This window comes from Hemicordylus capensis, chromosome 1 (genome assembly GCF_027244095.1).
Source record: "Hemicordylus capensis ecotype Gifberg chromosome 1, rHemCap1.1.pri, whole genome shotgun sequence".
Lineage (NCBI taxonomy): Eukaryota > Metazoa > Chordata > Lepidosauria > Squamata > Cordylidae > Hemicordylus > Hemicordylus capensis.
The window spans coordinates 251,975,830-251,998,476 of NC_069657.1; the positions used below are offsets into that span (position 1 = coordinate 251,975,830).

At 44.6% G+C, this 22,647-nt stretch overlaps 1 protein-coding gene and 1 long non-coding RNA gene across 4 annotated transcripts; one reads left to right on the forward strand and one right to left on the reverse strand.

The window, feature by feature from the left end:
- LOC128339873 (uncharacterized) lies at nucleotides 1–10,322 on the reverse strand. Its single transcript, XR_008313285.1, has 3 exons — nucleotides 9,590–10,322; nucleotides 5,197–5,358; nucleotides 1–157 (listed from the first exon to the last, which is right to left on the reverse strand). It is a non-coding gene; the product is annotated as an uncharacterized LOC128339873 (long non-coding RNA).
- On the forward strand, nucleotides 9,891–22,647 carry LGALSL (galectin like). Of its 3 annotated transcripts, none has more exons than XM_053284398.1 (6): nucleotides 9,891–10,036; nucleotides 10,371–10,535; nucleotides 11,270–11,341; nucleotides 11,462–11,550; nucleotides 12,069–12,246; nucleotides 20,937–22,647. In XM_053284398.1, exons 2-6 carry the CDS (start codon nucleotides 10,503–10,505, stop codon nucleotides 21,078–21,080), a joined length of 516 nt encoding a protein of 171 aa, XP_053140373.1. In that variant the 5' UTR covers nucleotides 9,891–10,036; nucleotides 10,371–10,502; the 3' UTR covers nucleotides 21,081–22,647. The 3 variants fall into 3 exon arrangements, with proteins under 3 accessions (XP_053140373.1, XP_053140374.1, XP_053140375.1); XM_053284399.1 differs by having other exon boundaries at nucleotides 9,913–10,036; nucleotides 10,467–10,535; XM_053284400.1 differs by lacking the exons at nucleotides 9,891–10,036; nucleotides 10,371–10,535 and adding an exon at nucleotides 10,701–10,838.

The window sequence follows — 22,647 nt, forward strand, 5'->3', positions numbered from 1 at the left end:
CATTGAGAGAGTGTTTATTCCTCTAGAATTATCCATATTCAAAACATTTTTGGCTCAGCCCATGTTTGCTCAGATGACTCAAACACTTGCCAGACTTTCTTTGGAGCCTTCTTACTCGTTGCTCATCTTTTCCAGATTGTTGCTACAGCCTTCCACCCTGAAACCAAAGGGAGCCAGGATGAAACCTGAAAAGACTCCGCATCTTGACAACAAAACACAATATAGGCAGTGCAAGTGTGTCTACAAGCATAGCAGGCAATGACATACTGCTATAGGGTGATAAATGCAGAGTAATTATGCCACACCAAAACTCTGATCTGGCTGCATTCCTTAACGCTGAAGGGGAGCCAAAAATTAGATACAACTTTTGAAATCATCAAAGGGAATACTAGTAAGGGCAAAACATTTGGTTTCTGCTGATTGTGGATAACTTTTGTGGCCAGGATGAAGGGATATTAAAATATTGTTGATTGCATACTTTTCAAAAAGATCATTGAAAACATTTCCCATCATAATTTATCTCTGCAGCATTTAGTTTATGGCTTGATACACTGCATTCCATTGTATATTATTGTATATTATAAATCATTATTTCTTTATGATGTCACATGAGTAGTCTGTCCCCACAAATGAATGTTCCAATTGGAAGCAGGAGGTGGGGGCCTCCTCTACAACCCTACTGGACAAAAATAGGCAGGGTGGATCAGATGAAGCTGACTATGTGAACAAACCATTGTTTGAAGAGCCGTAATGGAACAGAATCAACCATAATAAAACAACAGCAATGTGAACACCCCCTGATATACTCTGATTGATGCTTATTTACATTTGTGTGCACTTGTACACACTTTATATATGGTCATCCTAACTACCTTTCGCAGTAATGCCCCAGTCTGGGAAACTTCCTGGTGTTTTATTCTAAAAGCACAACAAATGCCACGCTGGGCCAGATTGAAACCAGTAATCTGCCTCTTAGTCTTTGAAGCTGAACACCAGCATTGCTGACATGGATGGAAGCTTATAAGCAGGCAGTACTACATGGTGTTATAATGCCTATTTGTCTACAGCATCTGCTGATCAGCCCATAAGAATAGGAGAATTTAAGAATTGCAGTTGTCTGTCTAGTCCAGCATTACGTTACCAGTCATTTAGGTGACTATGGAAGCTCACAAACAAATAGGGATGCACAAACCTGTCCGGAGGCTCTTTTAAGAGCTTCCAAACCGGTTCCAACAACCGGCTGTTCAGCCGGTTCAAAGGTTTGTTGGGGGGTTGCACTTACCCCTCCCTCCACTTTCCCCCCCGCCGGCGCCCTATTATCAAAGGCTCCTTCAGGGCGGCAGCATAACTCCCTGCCGCCCCATCCCGTCTTTGCCTGGAAGTAGCAGGAAGTACCTGGTGCACATGCGCTCAATATGCGTGAGCGCAATGTTCGCGCACACATACGCCAGGTACTTCCTGCTACTTCTGGGCAAAGAGGGGACGGGGTGGCAGGGAGGTATGCTGCCGCCCCAAAGGAGCCTTTGATTACAGGGCACAGGTGAAGGGAAAGCAGAGGGAGAGGTACGTGCACCCTCCCCCACCTGGTTCAATGCACATCCCTACAAACAAGAAGGAAATGGCCTTCTGTTCTTTCTCACCCCCCAGCATAAGTGGAATACTGACTCTGAACAGGGAGGTTTCCCTTCTGAATATCACTGGTAGTAGCCATAGAAAGAGATATTTCTTATTTCTCTAATCCCTTTTTAATATGTGTTGCTTGTATGCATTTCAACATTTTAGGGCAATTAATGCTATAGTTTAAACTATATGGGAAGCAAGGCATAAGGGATGGAATGCCTCTTTTTGTTTGCCTCTGAGTCTGTTCATACATACATACATTGGAATATGATCTCTTCCTAGAAGACTTCCTGAAAGACTGAACATCAGCCTTCTGCAACTGCTTTCAAGGGGGGCAGGAAAGATATAAGACACATTGTAATGTGAGATCTCCTTTGAGAAGTGAGGTACTACAGCAAAACATATTATGTACATCGAAGATTTCATTTTGAAGGCAAGAGCAAGGTTGACTCACCCTCTCCCAGCCTCCCTCCCCCCAATTTGAGTTGGGGAGAAAAGACACAAGAATATATTGTAACAGACTATCTGAAAAGAAGCCTCTTGACCACTGGCCATTAGGAGCAAATTTAAAAAAAATTGCTTTTCTGCAATTAATACTTTCATGAAAATATTCAATACATCTGACTCCCACTCCCCCAAAATACAGGAAGTCAAAGCCACAGACTGTAGTACATCATACCCCAGTTCCAGTATTAAAACAACATAGGAAGCCTGTTCTTTAAATTCCAATCTCATAGTCCAAGTTGTTGAAACAAATTATCCCCAGAGTTAAGAGAACAAAAGCTACATTTATTCCAGCTTCTGTAAACAAGCCAAAACAAATATTATTATGGCTATTATTTTAAATTTATTTATCCACCCTATCCCTTAAGTTAATGGTAGCTTTAAACCTCAGGGTTAAAAGAACTTCTTTCTAATATCTTGCCAGCAAATGACAAAGTCAATTATAATGCAACGAATTGCTCTATAAAATGTGAATACTTGGTTTTTTAAAGACCTCCAATGGAAAGGAATTCTAAAACTGAAGAACAACCACCAAGAACGTCTCTCTAAATATGGCCTTCAGCTCCTTGAGAAACAGTCCTCTGTGCTACTATTTAAGAACATAAGACAAACCCTTCTGGTTGAGGTCCAAGGCCTATCTAGTCCAGCATCCTATTTCACACAGTGGCCCACCAGATGCCTCTGGGAAGCCAACAGGCAAGAGGTGGGGGCATGCCCTCTCTCCTACTGCTACTCCCATGCAACTGCTATTTAGAGGCATCTTGCTTCTGAGGATGTAGGTGGCCTATAGCCTTCAGACTAGTAGCCATTGATTGATCTGTCCCCCATGAATTTATCTAAGCCCCTTTTTAACATCCAGGCTGTTGGCTGTCACCACATCTTGTGGCAGAGAACTCCTTGGAATTTAAAGAATTTAAGATGATATCATGTACACTTGCTTCTTTATAAGTCCAGTTCCTCCTAACATAATTTCTTCAGAAAGAGCCTTTTCAGGATACTAGCCAGCCCGCACAGAGCATCTGTGTGCTCTTTGGGGCTGGCTGTTCCCCCCTCCCCCCTGACCCACTCTCCCTCCCCCTCCTTCCTGCCCTACTGTCTTGCCCCTCCCCCTGCCCCACTCTGTCTTGCCCCTCCCCTCCCCTCCTTACTGCCCCATTCTCTTGCCCTCCTACCCCTCTCTCCTGCCCCACTCTCTCTTGCCCTCCCTCTCCCTCCCACCCCTCTCACTCTCCCTCCTTCCCCCCTCCTGCCCAACTCTCTCTTGCCCCACTCATTCCTGCCCCCCTCTCTCTTGCCCTCCCCCCCTCCATCCACACTGAGCATTTTACAGCAGCAGGCGGCCATTTTTGGCTGGACCTCACCGCTGCCACAGGCCCTCCTTACCGGGTGGTGGCCGGCCGACAAGGACACCTTAAATAATAAGCACCTCAATACCACAGGGGCCACAGAAATCACCATCAACCAACTACAAAAAACAACTTTACTGGGAAAAGCCTATATTTTGCGACAATATCTATAATAATAATAATAACAGTATTGATAATAAAATTCAGCCATCCCAGGTCCTTGGGAAGGACTCGATATCCGGATAAAACAAACCACTCAATAACACCCGTATGTGTAAACAAGAAATAATAATAATAATAATAATAATAATAATAATAATAATAATAATAGGGCCCACATCTTCCACAGTGCTATGAAGGCGGAAAGGCTCCACTCACATAGGGCGGCTGGAGAGAAGCAGTGTTGAAGCCCTGCTCTGCAGCCCTTCTCTCTTCTCCCTCCCCAAGTTCCTTTGCTTGCAGAAGTATGTCCCTGAGGGTCATGCAGCCCTCAGGGACATATTCCTCAGAGCAAAAAGAGCTGCTAGAGGGAGGGGAAAGAAGTGAAAATTGCCTCCCCTACCTCTCTGCCCATGCTAGGCTGCAGAAGAAAGTTTCACCTGCAGCTGCATTGTGAGGGTGGAGTTCTTCTTCTGCCCTTGTAGCACTGCAGAAGATGTGAGCCAGTTTTAAAAGAATCCTTCCCCATCTCCCACTCTTCTGTGTAACCAATACTAGAAAAATATTTCAAATCCCCTTGTTTCAGCATAAGGTACAGGCACCAGCAACAAATGTTTAAGCACCCAGCTTAACTATACACTTTGAGATCTCTCCAGCCATCATTACATCAAGAGAGGAAACACAGGAGCCAAAGTCTGACTGTTCATTAATTGGTGGTTGCCCCATATTGGGTAACTCCCATGTCTGGGAATGGCAGAGATGTTGCTTCTGTAGCACAGAGACAATGAGAAATAGTGCACAGTCAAACAATCAGCAGGATGCATTTAGAAACAAATATGTTCATGACTGAGATGTGAGCGAAAGATAGTATTGAGGACTGGCAAAATTATCTCCAAGAGGCACTTAATTCTCCAAACAAGAATCTGATTATTTTAATTTAAAATAATAATAATAATAATAAATACTTTTATGTTCTACAGATAGTAATTCACAATGTGTGTGCAGTACTATATACTTGAGGAGATTTCAAAAACAATCATTCTCTCTGATAGAATGAAACATCTACTTAACACTTAGTCCTGTTGGCAATGCCACAGAATAGGAGAAAAGTCATGGATCAAGCCCACAGTTCTGCTGCTTAGCAGCACTATATATACAATGATCTGTAGTACTAAAATATTCACAACTGTAGCAACACTGGGCTGGCTGACATCCAGACTTACAAAGCACTCATGCAACTAACGCTGGGCTGGTCCTGGGGCAAGGGGGTGATTTTTGTTGATCTCACCTTCCCTCTTAGGCCAACTGTGACACCTGAAAAAATGTCCCTGAGGGAGTCATCCTAAGCTTCAGAGGGAAGGGGAGATCAACAAAATAGCCACTCCCCCATATCACCAAACACTGCACCAGTGCTGCTTTAGTCAGGATGCTGGCCATTGCTACATTTTAACATTTACTTTAAAACAGTGGTCTGTAAACTGAAATTTAAAACCCCAAAACACAGTTTTATCCATATTATAATGAGCTAAAGAGAAACTCGGGATTAGATTATATAATTCAAACTCACCTAGATTTTATGAGAGAGGGACATTTTCTCCTTCCCACCCAAAAAGTAGAGAGCTGTGTTTCATTGTTCCTGAATCGTTGTTGGGGGATCTCTCAACTTGGATTATTAGACATTATCAGACATTTGGAACATCATGCTGATTATTTATGGCGGTGTCGTGTTCTAAACAAAAGTGACAAAGTGGCTTCCATCAAAATATGGAACATCTGACAACTTCCTTTTATTTCATCAGACTTATACTAGCACTAAGGATCCTAATGACAGAAAATAACCATTCCAAATTTGCCTGCAGGTTTATAGGCCTTCCATTCTAATTCAGTCATAGTTTTGCTCACAAGATCAAGCTGCAAAATCAAAACAAGACTATGCTGCAAACCAATAAAGGTGCAAAATGAAATACAAACCCATTTCTGGTCTTCTTCCTAATTGCTCCTGTCTTGTTCTCTCTCCAACCAACCCCTTCCCTCACCACATTCCCTTTATACAGGCAACATCATGGCCCAGCCTAAAGTAAGAACAGTGCTTCATTTCTGACTAAACAATAAATTGATCTCTTTTCAGGAGCAAGGCAAGACACAAATCAACTAGCCTGCTGTGAAACCTGAGGAACCAGATGGGGCGGAAGCCTGTGACCCACTTCATTTCAGCAAAGCCAGGCCTTCAGCAGGGGAACTGGACAACAGCAATTATGATTTAATAATGGGAACAATGCTTTTAACCTGCTGGGAGGAGAGTGCAGGCCCAAGGCACTCTAATAAGACAATATCGCCTTGATATTGAAGAGAACGTCTTCTTTGCCATGAACCCCACCACCTGTTAAGGTCATCTGGAGAGGTTCGTCTGCTGTTGCTGTCCACTCGTCTGGCGGCTACCTGGGAACGGTCTTTCTCTGTTGCTGCCCCTGGACTTTGGAATGCACTCAGTTGTCCCTCTAATTTTTTTCATCTCTGTGCGGAATGAGTTTTTTTTCCTGGGCGGCAGTATCAAGGCAGTGTGCTCACACATACATTCAGAGTGGGGCCTTCCTGATTCAAGCTGAGTGGGATCTAAAATTAACTGAAAATTCTCAAAATTTCTGAAAATCAGAAAACTTGTGAGCGTGCGCACGCCTTAGAAGGAACAGTGAATGCGCTCCCTGTTGAAATAAGAGCCTCCCCATCTCTGGCAACTTTTTAAAAGGCACTGAAGACACACTTATTCACCCTGATTTTTAAATTATTTATAGTTTTAGAATTTTAATACTGGATTTTAAATGTTTTTTAATGTTTTAAATGATGTTAATTGTTAATTGATTTGATGTTTTAAATGATTTTCATTGTGAACCGCCCAGTCAGTAGGGTTTTGGATGGTATAGAAATATTTTAAATAAATAAAATAAATAAAATATTGAGGACCCTGTGGGTGCCCCTCAGGGAGTTTCCTTCCTCCCACCCACCCCCACAATTGCCAGAAAGCAAGCTGTCAAAATTGCTCCTCTGCTGAGCCAAGAGCTTTCAAGTCAGTAGGGTAGCAATGTTGACACCTTGCCTTCTGGAGACTGAGGGATGGTGGGACAGGGGCAACCCCTGAGGGTCATCCACAGGAATAGTGGGTGCCTTAGAGGTTGCCCCTTTCCCAACTACTTTGGGATACATACTACTACATTCGTAAATTCAGCTATTAGAACAAAAATCACTCTGTGTGCAGCAACAATGGCTGTCATCCTAAATAAATTTATGAGAGGAAGTCCTATTGGTATTTAATAGTCCTTTAGAGTAATCCCTGAATAGTACTACAGAGTAATGTACTCTGGATGTCAGCCAGTGACTTGAATCCAAAGATGCCCAACCCTCTTCTGCTCACAGAAGGGCTGATTCCAAGAATGTTGAGTGAGAAAAGTGATTCCAAATCCAGAGTGCTATTTGTGCAAGCTCTTGTGCAACATTTTGGACAAACTCTTTTCAAGGTGGTGGTTGTTGTTTTTAATGGGGCACTGAGGAGCAGTAATTTTCACTGTTCTCAAGTGAGGGCCACTTTGGCAAAAAGCCTTCAGTGCAAGAGCCATTTCCCACTGTGCTGACCTGCGCACAGTACTATGCTTTTCTCAGTGCTGGGAGAGTCCTTTAAGGAAGATGGAGCCTTCTCTTAAGACCTCTAGGAGGAAAGCACTGGGAAGGGCTACATTTCCCAGCACTCGGTGCATGCCTTCCATAACATGGGTGTGCTGAACTGGTACAAATCGAACCAGTAGAACTGGGTTTGATTCAAACTGGTCTGGTTCAACCTTGAACCAAACAGCCTCAAAAAAAAAAGGCCACCAGTCCGAGTTTGAACCGAACTGGGCCTGGTCTATTATGGACCGGTTCAACAGACTATGCTTGTCAAGGGGAATCTGGTGAGAGAATTCCCTTTACACGCAAAAGGGAGTCCTGACTCTAAAAGGCTTCTAAGGGCAGCTGGGGGGTGGGTGGCAAAAAGGCACCTTACCACAACTGCCGGCTCTAAACCCTGGTGCTCCACTCAGCAGCACAGCCCACGTGGCGGCATGGTTCCCGCCTACGCGCATGCACGGAGATAACACAAATGGCTTGTGTGAAGGCCGGAACCACACCACTGTTGCATGGGCTGTACTGCTGGGGGCAGCGCCAGGTTTTAGAGGAGCCACGGCCACTCATGATAAGGTGCCTTCTCCCCGCCCCCCAGCCACCCTTAGAAGCCTTTTAAGGGCAAGATTCCCCTTTGCTTGTAAAAGAAAATTCTCACTGGATTCCCCTTTACAAACACAACCCATTGAAGCGGGCCGAAATGGTTCAACCCGGTTTGATCGAATGGAACGAACCGCTCGTTGGTTTGACCGAACTGGTTGGTGTGTCTGTGGTTCGGTTCTAATTTGGTTCAAATTCAAACTGAACCGTAAACATATGATAAATAAATCAGGTGATTTATCAAAAATATGATAAATATAAATAAAAACCGGTTCTGTGTACACCCCTACCCCAAAATGGTGCAGAAGCTCAAGAGAGCTCTGTTTCCCTTAAAGCACTCCCCAACACTGAACAAAGTGCAGTAATGCACAGTGAGAATGGTTATTATTGCCACCTGCTGTGACAATGCATGTACATGCTAAATACCTGCCTTTCACTTACAAATTAGGTGAATAATAAATTTAACTATAATTAATAAATGCAATTATAAAATTTTTATATTAATATATTTATAATACAAACATAATAACGGAATAACTGCCTTTCACATACTATCTCAATGTTAACTACCTCCTAGTGGCAGTTGGGTGCTTAGGAGAATCACAAAACAGGATATGAAAAGTATTAAATAAATTTTCATGGGTGGGCAACGGCAAAGCAAGTTCTTTCTAGAGCAAAAAATTTCAAACCTGACACCACCTAGAGATGTACATATCAGGTGGTATAGAAATATGATAGATAAACAAACAACTTCACTGTGGTGGTGGTGGAGAGAATAACAAGACCACTTTCTAAAACCCCTCCTGAGTTTTAAAAAAATTCAGGAATAGCAGGAGACTATCATTAATATGAGTTTTGGAACAGATAAAGGTCTATTATTTTAGCCTACTTTCCTTAAGGAAAGTAAGCTTATGAAATCACTAGGCATTGTGTGTGTGTGTGTGTGTGTGTGTGTGTGCTCCTATAAATTTGGCAATGCCTGGACCAGTATGAACCAAACTGGGTACAGCTGTAAGGACACATAGGCACACCTCAACAGCATCGTTTGTGGTGATGTCATCAGTCCCAATTCAAGATGGCGGACGCATAAACATTTGAGGCACAAGTGGGCTAACTTGTGAACCACCTGATTTGAACAAAATTTGCTACAGCTGTGGGGACACAGAGGGACACCTCAATGGAGTGGTTTGTGATGATATCATCCACCCTGATTCAAGATGGCAGACACGTGAACGTTTGAGGCGCAAGTGGGCTAACTTGTGAGCCGTCTAACTGATATGAACCAAATTTGGAACAATTGTAGAGACACGTAGGGACACCTCAACAGTGTCGTTTGTAATGATGTCATCCACCCCATTCTTGAGCCCCTGGTGGCACAGTGGTAAAACTGCCGCCCTGTAACCAGAAGGTTACAAGTTCGATCCTGACCAGGGGCTCAAGGTTGACTCAGCCTTCCATCCTTCCGAGGTCGGTAAAATGAGTACCCAGAATGTTGGGGGCAATATGCTAAATCATTGTAAACCGCTTAGAGAGCTCCGGCTATAAAGCGGTATATAAATGTAAGTGCTATTGCTACTGCTATTCAAGATGGTGGACGCATGAACGTTTGAGGCACAAGTGGGCTAACTTGTGAACTGCCTAACTGATTTGGACTAAATTTAATCCAGTTGTAGGGGTAGTGAAAGGAAAGTCGGCAGATTAGTTCTTACAAGAATGACTTCTTTTTCAGTGTGTCCAGTTAGTGGGGCAGCTAAGGCAGCTGCCTCTTCCTCTTCTGCTACGTGCTGTACAACGAGGACTGCCCCGCAGGCTCACCACCGAAAGCCCTGAGACTGTTTGGGAGGTGAGGGGGAAAATACTGTAACTAAAAGGAGATTTTTTTAATCATTTGGCACTGAGCCGGTGGCCCCAGATCTAAACACCCCCTTCCAACTGCTCCTCTCTTTGTAGGGCTCGGTCCCCCTCTCCACATCGTGTCGCCAGCGGGCTGCCCGGCCCTGCTTCTTGCAAGTCGCGTGCGCCTTGGTCTTCTTGCTGCATTGTGCCCCCGCCGCTGCTGGCAGAGCCAGGACGCTCCTCTCTCTCTCCTCTCTCTCTCTGCGTCAAACAACTAGCTGGAAGGCAAAGTGCGATCAGGACGAGCTGCAACTGCCTCGGTGAGTGAGTCCCTACCCGCCTCCTCCTCCTGGTCCCATGCCCTGCGCTGGGCTTCCCAAGGGCCGGGGGCAGGGCTTGATATCCTGCCTGCCTGCCTGGCAAAGAGGCAGAGCAGCAGGCTTGGCTTGGCTGTTCACCTCCCCTCTTGCTGCTGCTGCCGCCGCTGTTACTGCTGCACACCACCAGCTCTGCATTTTGCATGCAAACCACTGAGGATTTGCAAGGATCTCCTCCTGGATCCAGTATTCGGGACAGCCGCGCTGCTCAGCTCAGCTCCGCTCCCTCTCGCCCTCCCTGTCTGTCCCGCCCTCGGCCCCTCCCTTTCCCTGCCAGGTCAGCTCCGGCTGCGCCTTGCCCAGCGCTCAGCAGGCAGGCACGTCTGAGCCGGGTTCTGCCCTCCAGCAGCAGCTCCCCCTCTTCCTCCTCCAGCTGATCGAGGCTCGGTAGCTGCACGGTTTCAACAAGATGGCGGGATCGGTGGCAGAAAGGGACGCGGTGGTAAGTGGCACATTTCCCCTCCGTACTTGAGGAAGCGGGAGATGGAGCGGTAGGGGTAAGGGGGCGGGCTCTTCAGGTTGCCTTGCTTCTGGATCTGTGGGGCGCATGCCGAGATCCCCCCTAGCGACGGAGGGGAGTTGGGGCTCGCAGTCTCGAGGTCAGAATACCTGTTTGCAGGGGAGTCGGCTCCGATATGCCCAGGCATGCAGGAAATCCTCTTGCTTCGGTCATATACAAATACGATGAATATTTATATAGGGCGGCTGAAGGGGGATGGCTTGCTGGAAAAGGAGGGCTGGCAAAGTAAGGGCTGTCTGTGGCTGGGGGAGTGAAGCAGCTCCCTCTGTGTGTGTGTGTGTGTGTGTGCGGTTTGTTATGTCTCCCCACTCCCAATCTTCAGGTGATATCTTGGTGGGTGTGATGTGTGTGTGTCTGCGCTTCTGCAATCTGCAGCGCTAACGCTCGTGTAGATAAACATCTCTCCTGAGACAGATGGGAATTGTAACCTGGAATGATTGCTGGGAAATTATGAGAAACAGGCAACACCCTTTGTTTTGCAAAGGGGCTGGGGTTGAAATATGGATTCTCTCTCTCCAAGACTTGAAATGAAATTGGCGCTCTCGGTTGCTTGCAGGGCCCTCCCTCTTTCTTTTCCCCTTAGACAGGTCTGGTGGTGAGCACAAAGGGTGCTTTCTCCGACTCAGTACTGAATGTGCATTTGTTTTTGTCTTCAGAAAATAGAGGATGGGCATTTAAACAACTCCTTGGGATCCCCGGTGCAAGCAGAAGTGTATTTTCCACGACTGGTAAAGGGTTTTGGCTTCCTCTCTTCTCCCCTCCCTTGTTCTAATGGGGCCTCATATGGCCCTGCCGGCCCCCATTATATAAGAGGCTATTCATTTTGAATCCCTGCAATCCTTTTCCAGATTGTCCCATTCTGTGGGCACATCAAAGGAGGAATGAGGCCAGGCAAGAAGATCTTAGTAATGGGCATCGTGGATCTCAACCCAGAGAGGTAATAAGCTGGAGGCAGGGCTTGCTTCCATTGGCAGGACTCCACCTCCCCTGTCCATGTGGTCCTTCTCAGCCCAAGAGCTGTGGTTCCCACAAAAAGAATGTGCCCTCCGAGCATCCATCATTGCTGAAGAAAGCTATTTTTATCTGCGTTTGTAAATATAGAAAGCTGGTTTCCCCTTTGACCTGTAGAGGAGGCATACATTTTAAGAGAAGATGCTTGGTTCCCAGCATTTCCCTTGTGTACTGGGAGGGCTGCTTCTCACACAGTGTGTTTTCTCAGCAGAGATCATGCCCGTGTTGTGGGGAGGAAGGGGGGAGGCACATGTGAAGTGACCCTCAGAAAGGCGGAGATTAGAAAGGCAAGAATGAAAGCTGGTCTATTGTAAGGATTTGCCAGCTGCCAGGAATTCCTGTTTAGATGTATTCTGCTTGTATAAGGTTGCAGGCCAAACATTCTACATCTTGGATTTGATTGCTTCTTTGGGGTGAATGAGAGAGATCCTGTTCCCATTGCAGTTTTGACATCAGTCTCACGTGTGGGGACTCGGAGGACCCTCCTGCTGACGTAGCTATTGAACTGAAAGTCATATTCCCGGACAGACAGTTCCTCAGGAATTCTTGCGTATCTGGCGAATGGGGAGAAGAACAGTCATCTCTTCCTTACTTCCCCTTTATCCCAGACCAGCCCTTTAGGGTGAGTACTGACGACTCATAAAGCAGCCATGTATAATTGATAAAGTGATCTTTTAAAATGTCATGTGCATGTTCAAAATAACATTGCACTATAGGAATCTCTGCCCATTGTAATAACTCAACGGTGTATAGACTCAAAACTACTCATTTATATAAAGGAACTTTGTATTAGGCGTGCATATATTGATTCTGTGTGATGGCAGCTCATCTGCCAAACTAGAAACTCAAGGCATAGGAATGCTACAACAAATAAGATATGGTAGTGTTTAGTGGTATAGCTAGCTTTCTGGTTTGGGTTATTACAACCACAAATTAAAAGCACCCTAAAATTATGCCTCTATTTGAAGTGGTTACTACATAATTTATATTCTCATTGGTTGTGTCTCCATACTTTCTGTTTGTATTGGTCATAATGTGTGTCAGTGTGGTAGTTGATGTGCTTCCATAGAATCCAGTGGAGGTTCCCCATGGGTAATTGTAGCTCATTATATCCATGGTAGGCAGACAAATCATGGATAAACAAATAGAACACACAAAAATCATAGTTTGTATATTTGGCTCCATTTTTTCTGTAGAAGGGAGGGTGGGGTAAAAAAACAGGAAAAGTAATATTTAACTTTTTAAAAGTTGAATTTCACATTTTTAAAGTTGAATTTATTTTGATTTTAAATATTGCTATTTTCAATGTGGACCCATGAAAGAAATGCACTTAGGTGGTGGGGGAGGATCCAGGAATTGTGGTTTTTCTTCCTTTTACTGTCCTCTCTCCACCCTGCACCCCTACTTCCTTGTCCCAATTCAGATAAGGTGATCTTCATAAAAGAGCAGGCTTCTGAGTGTATGATTAGGAGCGGGCATAAACTGGATGTTCATCCAAATGTGCATTCTGGAACAGATGCCTATTTTGAAGGAACTGCTTTCAATGGATTGTGCATACAAATGGTCATTCCATTGTTATGAAAAGATATCTGTGCTTGGATTCACATTTGGATATGTAGTCCAGTTAGGACTGATCCATTCAGAAGATCCCCATTCAGAAGCTAGCTGCCCTGGCACCAAAGCAACCATAGGGCATCAGCTTGGCAAATGATGCAATGACACTGGAGCCCAGGAGGGAGCTTTCTTTCTTTCTTTCCCCCTTCAATAACATCCATCACATAGGGTTGTTCTAGGCTGGGAGGAGCAGTCCCCAGAGGATGCATCTGAGGATCCTGCCCTTCCTTTGTGGGAAGAATATTTCCCAGGCAGTTTAAAGGATCCTGTGGGCAGGGGAGAAAGTGGCCTCAGAAAACTGAGTGTGAGGCTCGGCTTTCTCTGATGCTAGTCCTTTCTCCCTTCAGTACTTTAAATGGCAACCTCACTTCCTTGCCCTTTGGGGCCCCATATGCCACATGTTTCCCTACAACCTAATTCTCAACTTAGGTGGCAGGCATGCTCTCTTTGTTGCCTGTGTAAAATGCATAGTCAGTATTCTGAGGCAATGTGGAGCCAGTGTGCATGCACAGACCTAATCTCCTGACAATTTGGATTGAAGGGGAGGTGGGAGGCTTTATAAAATGCAAGGTGTCCCTGCATTATTTCAGGGCTCCTCCGCCTGGTATTAAGGAACCCACTCTGACCCTTGTCCACTACCCATTTTGATGCTGAGCTCATCCACACATAGGACACACACTGTATTAATAGGAGGAGAATTCTCATAATTTAAAAATATTCATAATTTAAAAATATTGGACAGGGATGCTGTATTGTGCAGTACAAGGAGCAATGCTGAACCATTTAAGAAAAGACTGGTGTAGTATGTGTAGTCTATTTACATCTATGGCTGATTTCCTTTGTCTTCAGTTACACTGAGTAAAGCAAGTATGAAGAGTGTAACCTGGGATTATGTAATTTCTAATCTACTAGTGAAGGACAACCAGATCTATCCATATGTCAAATGTGTTGCTTTGTTCTTAGGAAAGTATGACTCCCCAGATGAACATTTGCAAGCCATCCAAATTATAATGATGATTAGTATTATTGTTCATGTTATTATACCTCTTTAAGGAAGTGTGGGAGAGTGTAATTTGGAATGCAGGACAAATGGCAAAGTCAGCTTTTGAGGCCACATCAGGAGAAGGGTCAGTTGGTTACAACTATGTAGGTCAGACACACATCCTGCATTAATCTCTGATACTGTGAGCTTTGCTAACAATGCTGTGCATGTCCTTTGCATATAGAACCTGTGTTTTGTGTGCTTTCATGGAACTGATATGTTAATACTGGAGACACAGTTTTTCAGTGTAGATTTACTAGGATAAAGGACAATCTTGTGGAACAAGAAGACTGTGGGCTGGTTTGGACAAGACAGCCCTTCCAGCACATCCCTTTATCACGTGGGGAGGTTTTAATCCAAATGCTTCCTATACATGTACTCCAGCTACTTTTTAAAAAAAGTATTTGGGGTGTGTGTATAAAATACATTCGGATGAATAGCCCTCCCCATATGATAAAGGGATTTGCCAGGAGGGCAGCAGGATGTTCTGATGGCGGTGCTGGCCCAAGGATTGGTGGTGCCCCAGGCAAAGCCGGTTGTGACGCCCCCTGCCCCTTTGCCCGCGCAGGCAGGTGCCTCCCGTCAGGTGGGCAGGCAGTCCCTGTTGCCCGCTCAGCCGCCCACTTGCTTTCCTTACCATCTCCACCCGCTGCTGGGCAGCTGGCTGGCCATGGTGTGTTATAATGATGTCACCACACCACATGGTAACATGATCATAATGCGCTGTGGCAGACTGGCTGCCCAGAAGCAGCTGGCGGCAGCAGGGGCAGCAGATGGAAGTGGCAAGGAGAGCAATTGGGTGGCCAGACAGGCAACAGGGATGGGAAGCGCCCACTTGGTTGCCTGCCCACCTGCTCCCTCACTCCAATGACGGGAGGTGTGTGTGCGTGCCCACCTGCGCTGGTGGCACATGACCCAGACCATCAGTGCCCCTACCCGCTTGGTGCCCTAGGCGACGACCTAGTTTGTCTAGTGGGCCTTGGCTGATGGGTGCATTCTCAGCATGTCCATTTCCTGGTTGTGTTTGCCTGCGGCTGTCTTGTACAAATCAGTGCAGTATGTTAGGCATCATAATAATTCATTATTTATTTAATGTAAACCGCCCTGAGCCTTTTGGAAGGGCAGTATAAAAGTTTTAAAATATAAATAAATAAATAAATAAATATTTTCTGTAGAATCATAACTGCTTTGTATAAGAGAGAATCAGAAACAAATCTCTGCTCAGGGTCCTTGCAAACTATCTTGTTCTCACCTTAGATATGAGCAGTGGTTATCCATTTGTTGCAGCATCCTGAAATACACCTTTCCTCAATTAATATATTCCCTAGTCTCAAAAGTGCAGTATTGAGTTGCTGGAGAAATGCTGTTTTCCTCCAAATCCATGCAGTTGTTGCATGGATTGCAGTTGTACTGGTGCAGGCCTGCAGAATATAATCTTGCAACCATGAACTGTGCTCTTGACAATCTTATTTCTACAGTCCCAAACAGCTGGCAAAAACAAGAGATTGATTGCTGGGCCTCCACCATATCTTGTGTGCTGTGCGTGGCCAGTTGTTGATGCATAAGAACAGCCCTTCTGGTTCAGGCCCAAGGCCTTTCTAGTTCAGCATCCTGTTTCACACAGTGGCCCACCAGATGCCTCTGGGAAGCCCACAGGCAAGAGGTGAGGGTATGCCCTCTCTCTTGCTGTTGCTCCCCTGCAACTGGTATTCGGGGCATCATGCCTCTGTGGCTGGAAGTGGCCTATAGCCACCAGACTAGTATTCATTGATAGACCGGTTCTCCAAGAATTTGGATTTGATGTCTGTGACATCACAGAGATGAGTGATTTAACTGACACTACAAACAGGCAATTTGTCTTATTTGTGCATTAAGTGTAACACAGTACACTTCCTACCTGTACGCTGCTTTTGAGGGCATCTTTTAAAATTAATGCATGTACAGCTGTTCACACAAAAACATGTACATTTGTACAGACACCTGGATGCATGTACTGTACAATGTAATGTCTGAATGGGTCTGTAGAAAAACCAATGCGGCCAGTTCAAATTATACTGGGGACAGTGCATGCAAAGAAGGAAAGGGCGTGCCAAGAGCGTGCCTGTCAGAATGCCCTCCATAGACACCCCAACACCCTCCAGGTGCGTCCCTTAATCACAGGTGGGGACTGTTCATCGAAATGCCCCTTAAACACACATACTTAACAAGTATTTGGAGCTCATGATTAGGGACCATTTGGATGACCCCCACCCCACACACACTCAAGAGACACACAGGGACGTATTGGGATGTCCGTGAAGAATGTCCTGATGGGTGCCCTCCTGGTGTGCTCCTTCTTTCTTCACCTGTGTTGCTGCCAGTATCAGTTGAACTGGCCTTTAATCATTGTGGATGCTGCTTCAGCCTGTTTGGCTGGCTTTTGTAGATGTTATGGCAGAGAGGGGCACTGCTGAGAGAGAGTTAAGGGCTATGCAGCTTAGAAGATTTTTGTTTGGGTCTAAGAGGGATTTGAAATAGTTCTTCCCTACAGAAAGCAGTATACCTGAACAGTGCTTCACTTGGGCTGAATTATGCTCATACTGTTGACTGGCACCTCTCTTTCCTATCCCTCGGCCTCACTCTCATCGGTTCAAATTAAAGTTTTTATGGTTGTTATTAGTTCCCAGACACTGCAGTCTCCCTCATGTGCCCAAGCTCATTTCCTTGAATCATGGCAAAGGGGGGTGCAATACAGTTGCACCTTGCTCAGGAATATCGTGAGCAAATTCTGTTGGCTCTCACTCTTCCATAATGAGGCAAGTCTCACAATCAGTGAGACTCGCTGTAAGGGGGTTTGCGGGGAGAGCGGGCTTAGCTCATGACTGCTGGCTCCATCACGGAGCCGCCGCCGGCTGCGGGGATCGGGTCCCTTCTGGAGGGACCCCCGAGCCCGGGAGGCCGTGCACCGTGGCAACACATGAGCAAAAAGACAAGGTTAGCGGAGCGTTCGCTCTGTTAACCTCAGCTAAGGGGAGGGGTATTTAAGGCGGTTAGCTGCCGGGAGCCGCGTTGCTCCTGTTGCAGCACACGACCACACAAAAGCAGGCTAGGCTCCCTTAGCCCGCTTTTGGGCTATCGTGAGAATTGCCTCGATGACTAGCATCTATCGCATTATTATCCTAGGTAAAGTGTATAGCGGAGCTTAAGAGACTTGTTTCAGGGGGATGTGCTGGCATAGTATTTCAGATGAAGAAGTAATGTCATGAGTTATGATGACCACTCACTGGTCCCCTATCTTGTGGTCTGTGACGCCTGTTTTATACATGCAGATGATCACTTCTTATTGCAATCACCAAATGATCATGTTAACTTCCCCTGAATTGCTGACATAGCAAGGTTTAGGGTTGTGCCTAACTGCTGCTTCATTGATGTTACACAAACATAAGGTCCTGAGGGACTGGGGTGTCATACTTACAACCACACATGCCACAACACCCTCCAGGCTCAATCTGCTTTGTCTAGTTGAAGGAAATAAAGTACAGCAGGGGCTTAAAGAGAACAATTCACTCTAGAGTAGTTCTGGTAATGTCAGCAGGGCATACTCAAATTTGACACCCACACCCCTGCTTGAAATCTGTGGAGCACACTCTCCAGGGAGGTACAACAGGTTCCCTCTTTCTCTGTAAGTGGCTCTTGAAAACATTTTTGTTGCATAAGGCTTTTAAAATCTGTTTTTATCAGTTTAGCTATGTGTCATCTTTAGTATGGCTTTTTTTGGAGGGGGGGAGGCGGGTTCCTCTGTTTTTCTTGTATTTTAATGTTCTGTTAGCTGCCTTGTGCTGGGGAAAGTGAGATATAAATGAATGAAAAATATAGAAGATATGAACCGCTTTGTGTCCATCTAAAGTTCTAAATGCATGGAAGTTTGGCTTGGCCCTCAGCATGTGTTGCCTGTGAACCACCACCACCTCCTCCTCCTCCTCCTCCCTATGCTAGTCCTGCCTTTGCAAGCAGAGGAGAAACCACAACCCTCCACATTGTGTTGAGGGGTGGGGGGAATTGGCAGCAGAAGGGAGCCCAGCTCACTAATAATGAACTTGGACAGAGCATACTTTGAGTGGCATTTCACAAACATTATTTCAGTCATCATACAGCGGACCTAGAAAGTAGCCTGCTTATGATTCCCATATTATACAGTAGATGTGGGGTGGGGTGCAGAGGGGTGAAAGTGGGATACTAGCAGCTACCTATCATTATTATTTATATAACATCTTTCAACAAAAAAAGAATTCCATTTGAGCCAGGGACTTCCCAGCTCACTCTCACAAGTATAATGTCATTTTAAAGTGAGTATGGTCATTGACCAGCAGCAGCGTCTATGATCTCAGAAGCTGGGGAATTATGCCTCGGAAAAAACCAGAAGTCGCTCTTGCCAGTATGTGCGTCCTTCTGGATCGCAAATTATGTTTGCTAATGCAAGCACACACTCAGAAGCATTCGAGACAATTTATGTGAACAAAATGTCTGAGCAGGTCTGGAGCTGGGCAGGGAGCCTCTTCAGATCACAGCCTGCTTCGTTAGACACATGTAGTCTACTGAATCCAGTGCCACAAGAAGCCAGCACATAGCTAAAATGCTACAGCACTTTGGAAGTGGGATTGTGGCTTTTAGACCTTTGTCTCTAAAATCTTTTAGACCCTTTGTCTCTGAAATCCATTGCACAGAGGTTCCAAAACACCAGGGGTGATCCCTTTTGAAAAGTAAACCTGTGAGCAGATGGATAGCGAGTGTTCCTATTACATACATGCTTGAGGGCTGAGCTATACATTTTCTAAGAGATCTGTAGTGTGATCTTGTGCACTGTGCTCAGTGAGATTTACTTTCATTTAAGTACACAGTATGGCAGCCCTGAACAAGTTGGAAAAGAAAAATGCAAACCTTTGTAAATCAATGTGCTTTAAAAAGAACTGGGCTCCCATTCAATTCAAGCTGAAGCCATTGAGATTGGTTACCATTATCTAGAACGGAGTTGGTTCTGGGTCTCTGGGCTAGGATGGACAAGGAAATTAGCAATGTATATAGTATAAGGGCTATGGAATTCTTATTTTTCAGTGTAGATTGAGCTCATCCTAGACCAGTATACCGGGCATCAATCCTTCCTAGTCCAAACAGCCTTCTGGGGGATTTGCATGGACTGCACCATGCACATGGACCTAATTCCACACACTATGGCGTTTATTTTTGTGTGACTGTTCCTTCCCACTTCTACATTACTGACACATGAAGGTGCTTCCTATCAAGAGAGGTGTATAAAATATAGATTTGGACTTAACCTAGGTTCATGTATGTATGTATGATGTCTATATGTTTCGGTGTGTTATACATATTTCACTCTTCCTCTGCAGAGCTTAGAGCAGCTTGTGTAGTATCCCCATCCAGGCCTTCTTTAGCTTCAGCAATAGAACTTTGTCACGTGCCATCAGACCTGCCTCCTCCACCATAGAAGTCATTGGGCAGCTTTTGTTGAGTTAGAAACATGGGAAGCTGCCATATACTGAGTCAGACCATTGGTCCATCTAGCTCAGCACTGTCTACACAGACTGGCAGAGGCTTCTCCAAGGTTGCAGGCAGGAGTCTCTCTCAGCCCTATCTTAGAGATGCCAGGGAGGGAACTTGGAACCTGCTCTTCTCCATCCCTAAGGAGAATATCTTACAGTGCTCACACATGTAGGTTCCCATTTATATGCAACCAGGACAGACCCTGCTTAGCAAAGGAGACAATTTGATTGGCCTCATTTCCTTGTCTGTAAAATGGAATAATAGTGGCCTAATGCACTATTCTTGTGAAGATAAATAATACACTGGCTGTGCACATTCAAGGTGCTCTAGCAGTTACAGAAGTTATAATTTAGATGTGATGTGATCTCACGGATAGCTGTGAAGCAATTCCACATTTACGGCTATTGGAAGCCTGACATTGTGTTTTGGCATTCTTGTGATGTCTATTATCCATTTAGCAATATGAATACCACTGGCAGTGATGCTTCTGAGGACTTGTGATTCTTATTCCATTATTGCTTTGACTATGTACTAATAATGTATATGCACTTTTGTTGTGCCTCTTCAGATGTTCTAAAATCAGGGGCACTGTTCTTGTATACAGCATCCCCCATAGCATGCTCTGAATCCCCGATCCCATGCTAATGGACCCGGATGCCCCCCCCCGCCCCGCAGTCCATGTTTACAGTATTTGTCTCAGCAGACAAATGCTGTAACTGCACAACAGGATGGTGGGACTTCTGAGGGTGTCAGCACAGGAGGCAGCGATCCAGTGCATTCTCCATGATGCTGTAGAAGAAAAGGCTGTTGTATCTAGCCATTTAGTACTCCTTACGTCTAAAGAGCTTTGTGATCCTTTCCATACTGCAGATGGGGAGCTGAAGCTAAGAGACAGTGGCTTGGCCAGTGCTTCCCACTGACTCATTCTCCCAGCTTTCCCACTGCAACATCCATAACTGGTTGATGATGTGATTCACAATAAACCTATAAGTGCTGTAGTAACCCAAACCTACATTTGACCAAGGCAATATACAATTCTGTATTTGTGACATTGGCATTCTCTGAAATGTTCCTTCCAGCCACAGTTGTGATCCTAGTTCCTAATTTATTTCTTACAGGTTGAAATTCTTTGTGAGCACCCTCGTTTTAGAATATTCGTGGATGGACACCAGCTTTTTGATTTTTACCATCGTATTGAGAAGTTGTCAGCTATTGATACGATAAAGATCAATGGAGATCTTCAACTTACTAAACTTGGTTGACCTAGTTTTTGATTAAAGGAAAAAACCAAGAAAAAGATAGAAACCAAAATTTTAGATTCCATATTGGCTCAGGTGCCATCAACATCTGCCTGAAGGAGCAGTGACAATGACAGCTGGGCACCTCCTTCATAGCCAGCATCACAGTTTTGTTCCTATAAGCTGTAAAGAACATGTTGATGAACTGAAATGCTGTTTATGCTAATGAAGAAAGAGATTGATGATGAATAGATACTGAGCCATCCGCCCCATCCTTTGGAACTTAAAAGTCTACCCCTGCTGGATAATCAAATGATAATGGATTCCGAAAGAGCTATTTCATTGTCTAAATTGCAGACGATATTCATCTTCCCAATGAAAGGGCAATCTTTGAAACCAAGTGCTAAATCTGTTCCTAAATAGCAAGAAAAAAGTTTTCTTTTGCAAATGTTGCTCTGCACTTAAGTGGATTAGTGTAAATGTAACACAGATCACAAGAGATGACCAAATATTTAAGTCATTATTCAGTGCCTAATGGCAGAATCATTAGAATTAATGGCAAAAGTCCCATGGACTCTAATGGCGTATGGTTAGCTGAACACAATCACTGCAGTCCAGTGCATTGTTCAACACGTGCCCCACTGAATCAAGGGTGCTTGGGTATGCTTACCTGTGTACTGGATTGTGGCCGTTTGCTAATGTTTTGCCGTGCCAAGCAAGGGGTTCTTTAGAAACTGAGAAATGGCTTCTGGATTTGGCCTGCATATTTTAGTCAGGGTATTTGCATAGAATGTAGGTCATTAAATGTTTTGCACAATGTAATATTAATACAATTTAAAAAGCTTTCTTCTAGTTTATTTATTGATGCTCATTGTGTTAATGTGTTAACAGTAAAACTGAACAATATTAGTGAGATTTAAGAGCTGCAAAGTATAAACTTTCTGAATGTACGAATGTTCTTTGGGCAAACATTAACATATCATTTTTGGAGCTCCAACCTCTTGTCTTTGGACAGTTGGCATTCTTACGATGCCCTCACAATTAACAAAAGTTTGTTCATGTCCTTCACCAGAAATTGCTTTGAAGAGTGCTATAACTGCTGTAAATTGTAGGTCAAAACTAATGGTTTTTTGAGCGGGGAGGAACCCATTTACATAGGATTTTCTAGGTTTATTGGTACACTTAGAGCTTGAGAATATAATTGTCTTTTTTGCAGCCAACTAGCCCTTTTGTGGCTACTGTCCTGGTTAGTGTAGAGAGTGAAATTCTCAGTACATCCAAGGATTCTCACCACATCCTTTATAACCAAAACAGTTAATAATGTAGGAAAATCAGATACCTCCACACAAATAATAGCTTTTAGTTGTGGCCGTAACTGCACTATCTCTGTAATTACACTGCACAATGAATGAACACAGTGACTTTTCATAGGTTCTTTAGGACTACGTTTGATTTTGGACCCTTGGACAGTGTTTCACAGAAGGCTGTAACAGGACACATTTGGATGTTATAGTCCGAGGAAAAGACTTGTATTTATGTTATTTTTAAAACTTGTATTATAGGTGACTTTAAAAAACATTTATTATGGAGA

Coding starts and splice junctions, on each gene's coding strand:
- LGALSL (XM_053284398.1), top strand. CDS start 10,503: ATGGCGGGATCGGTGGCAGAAAGGGACGCGGTG. Junction 10,536..11,269: donor TGGCAGAAAGGGACGCGGTG/GTAAGTGGCACA, acceptor TTTTGTCTTCAG/AAAATAGAGGATGGGCATTT. Junction 11,342..11,461: donor AAGTGTATTTTCCACGACTG/GTAAAGGGTTTT, acceptor ATCCTTTTCCAG/ATTGTCCCATTCTGTGGGCA.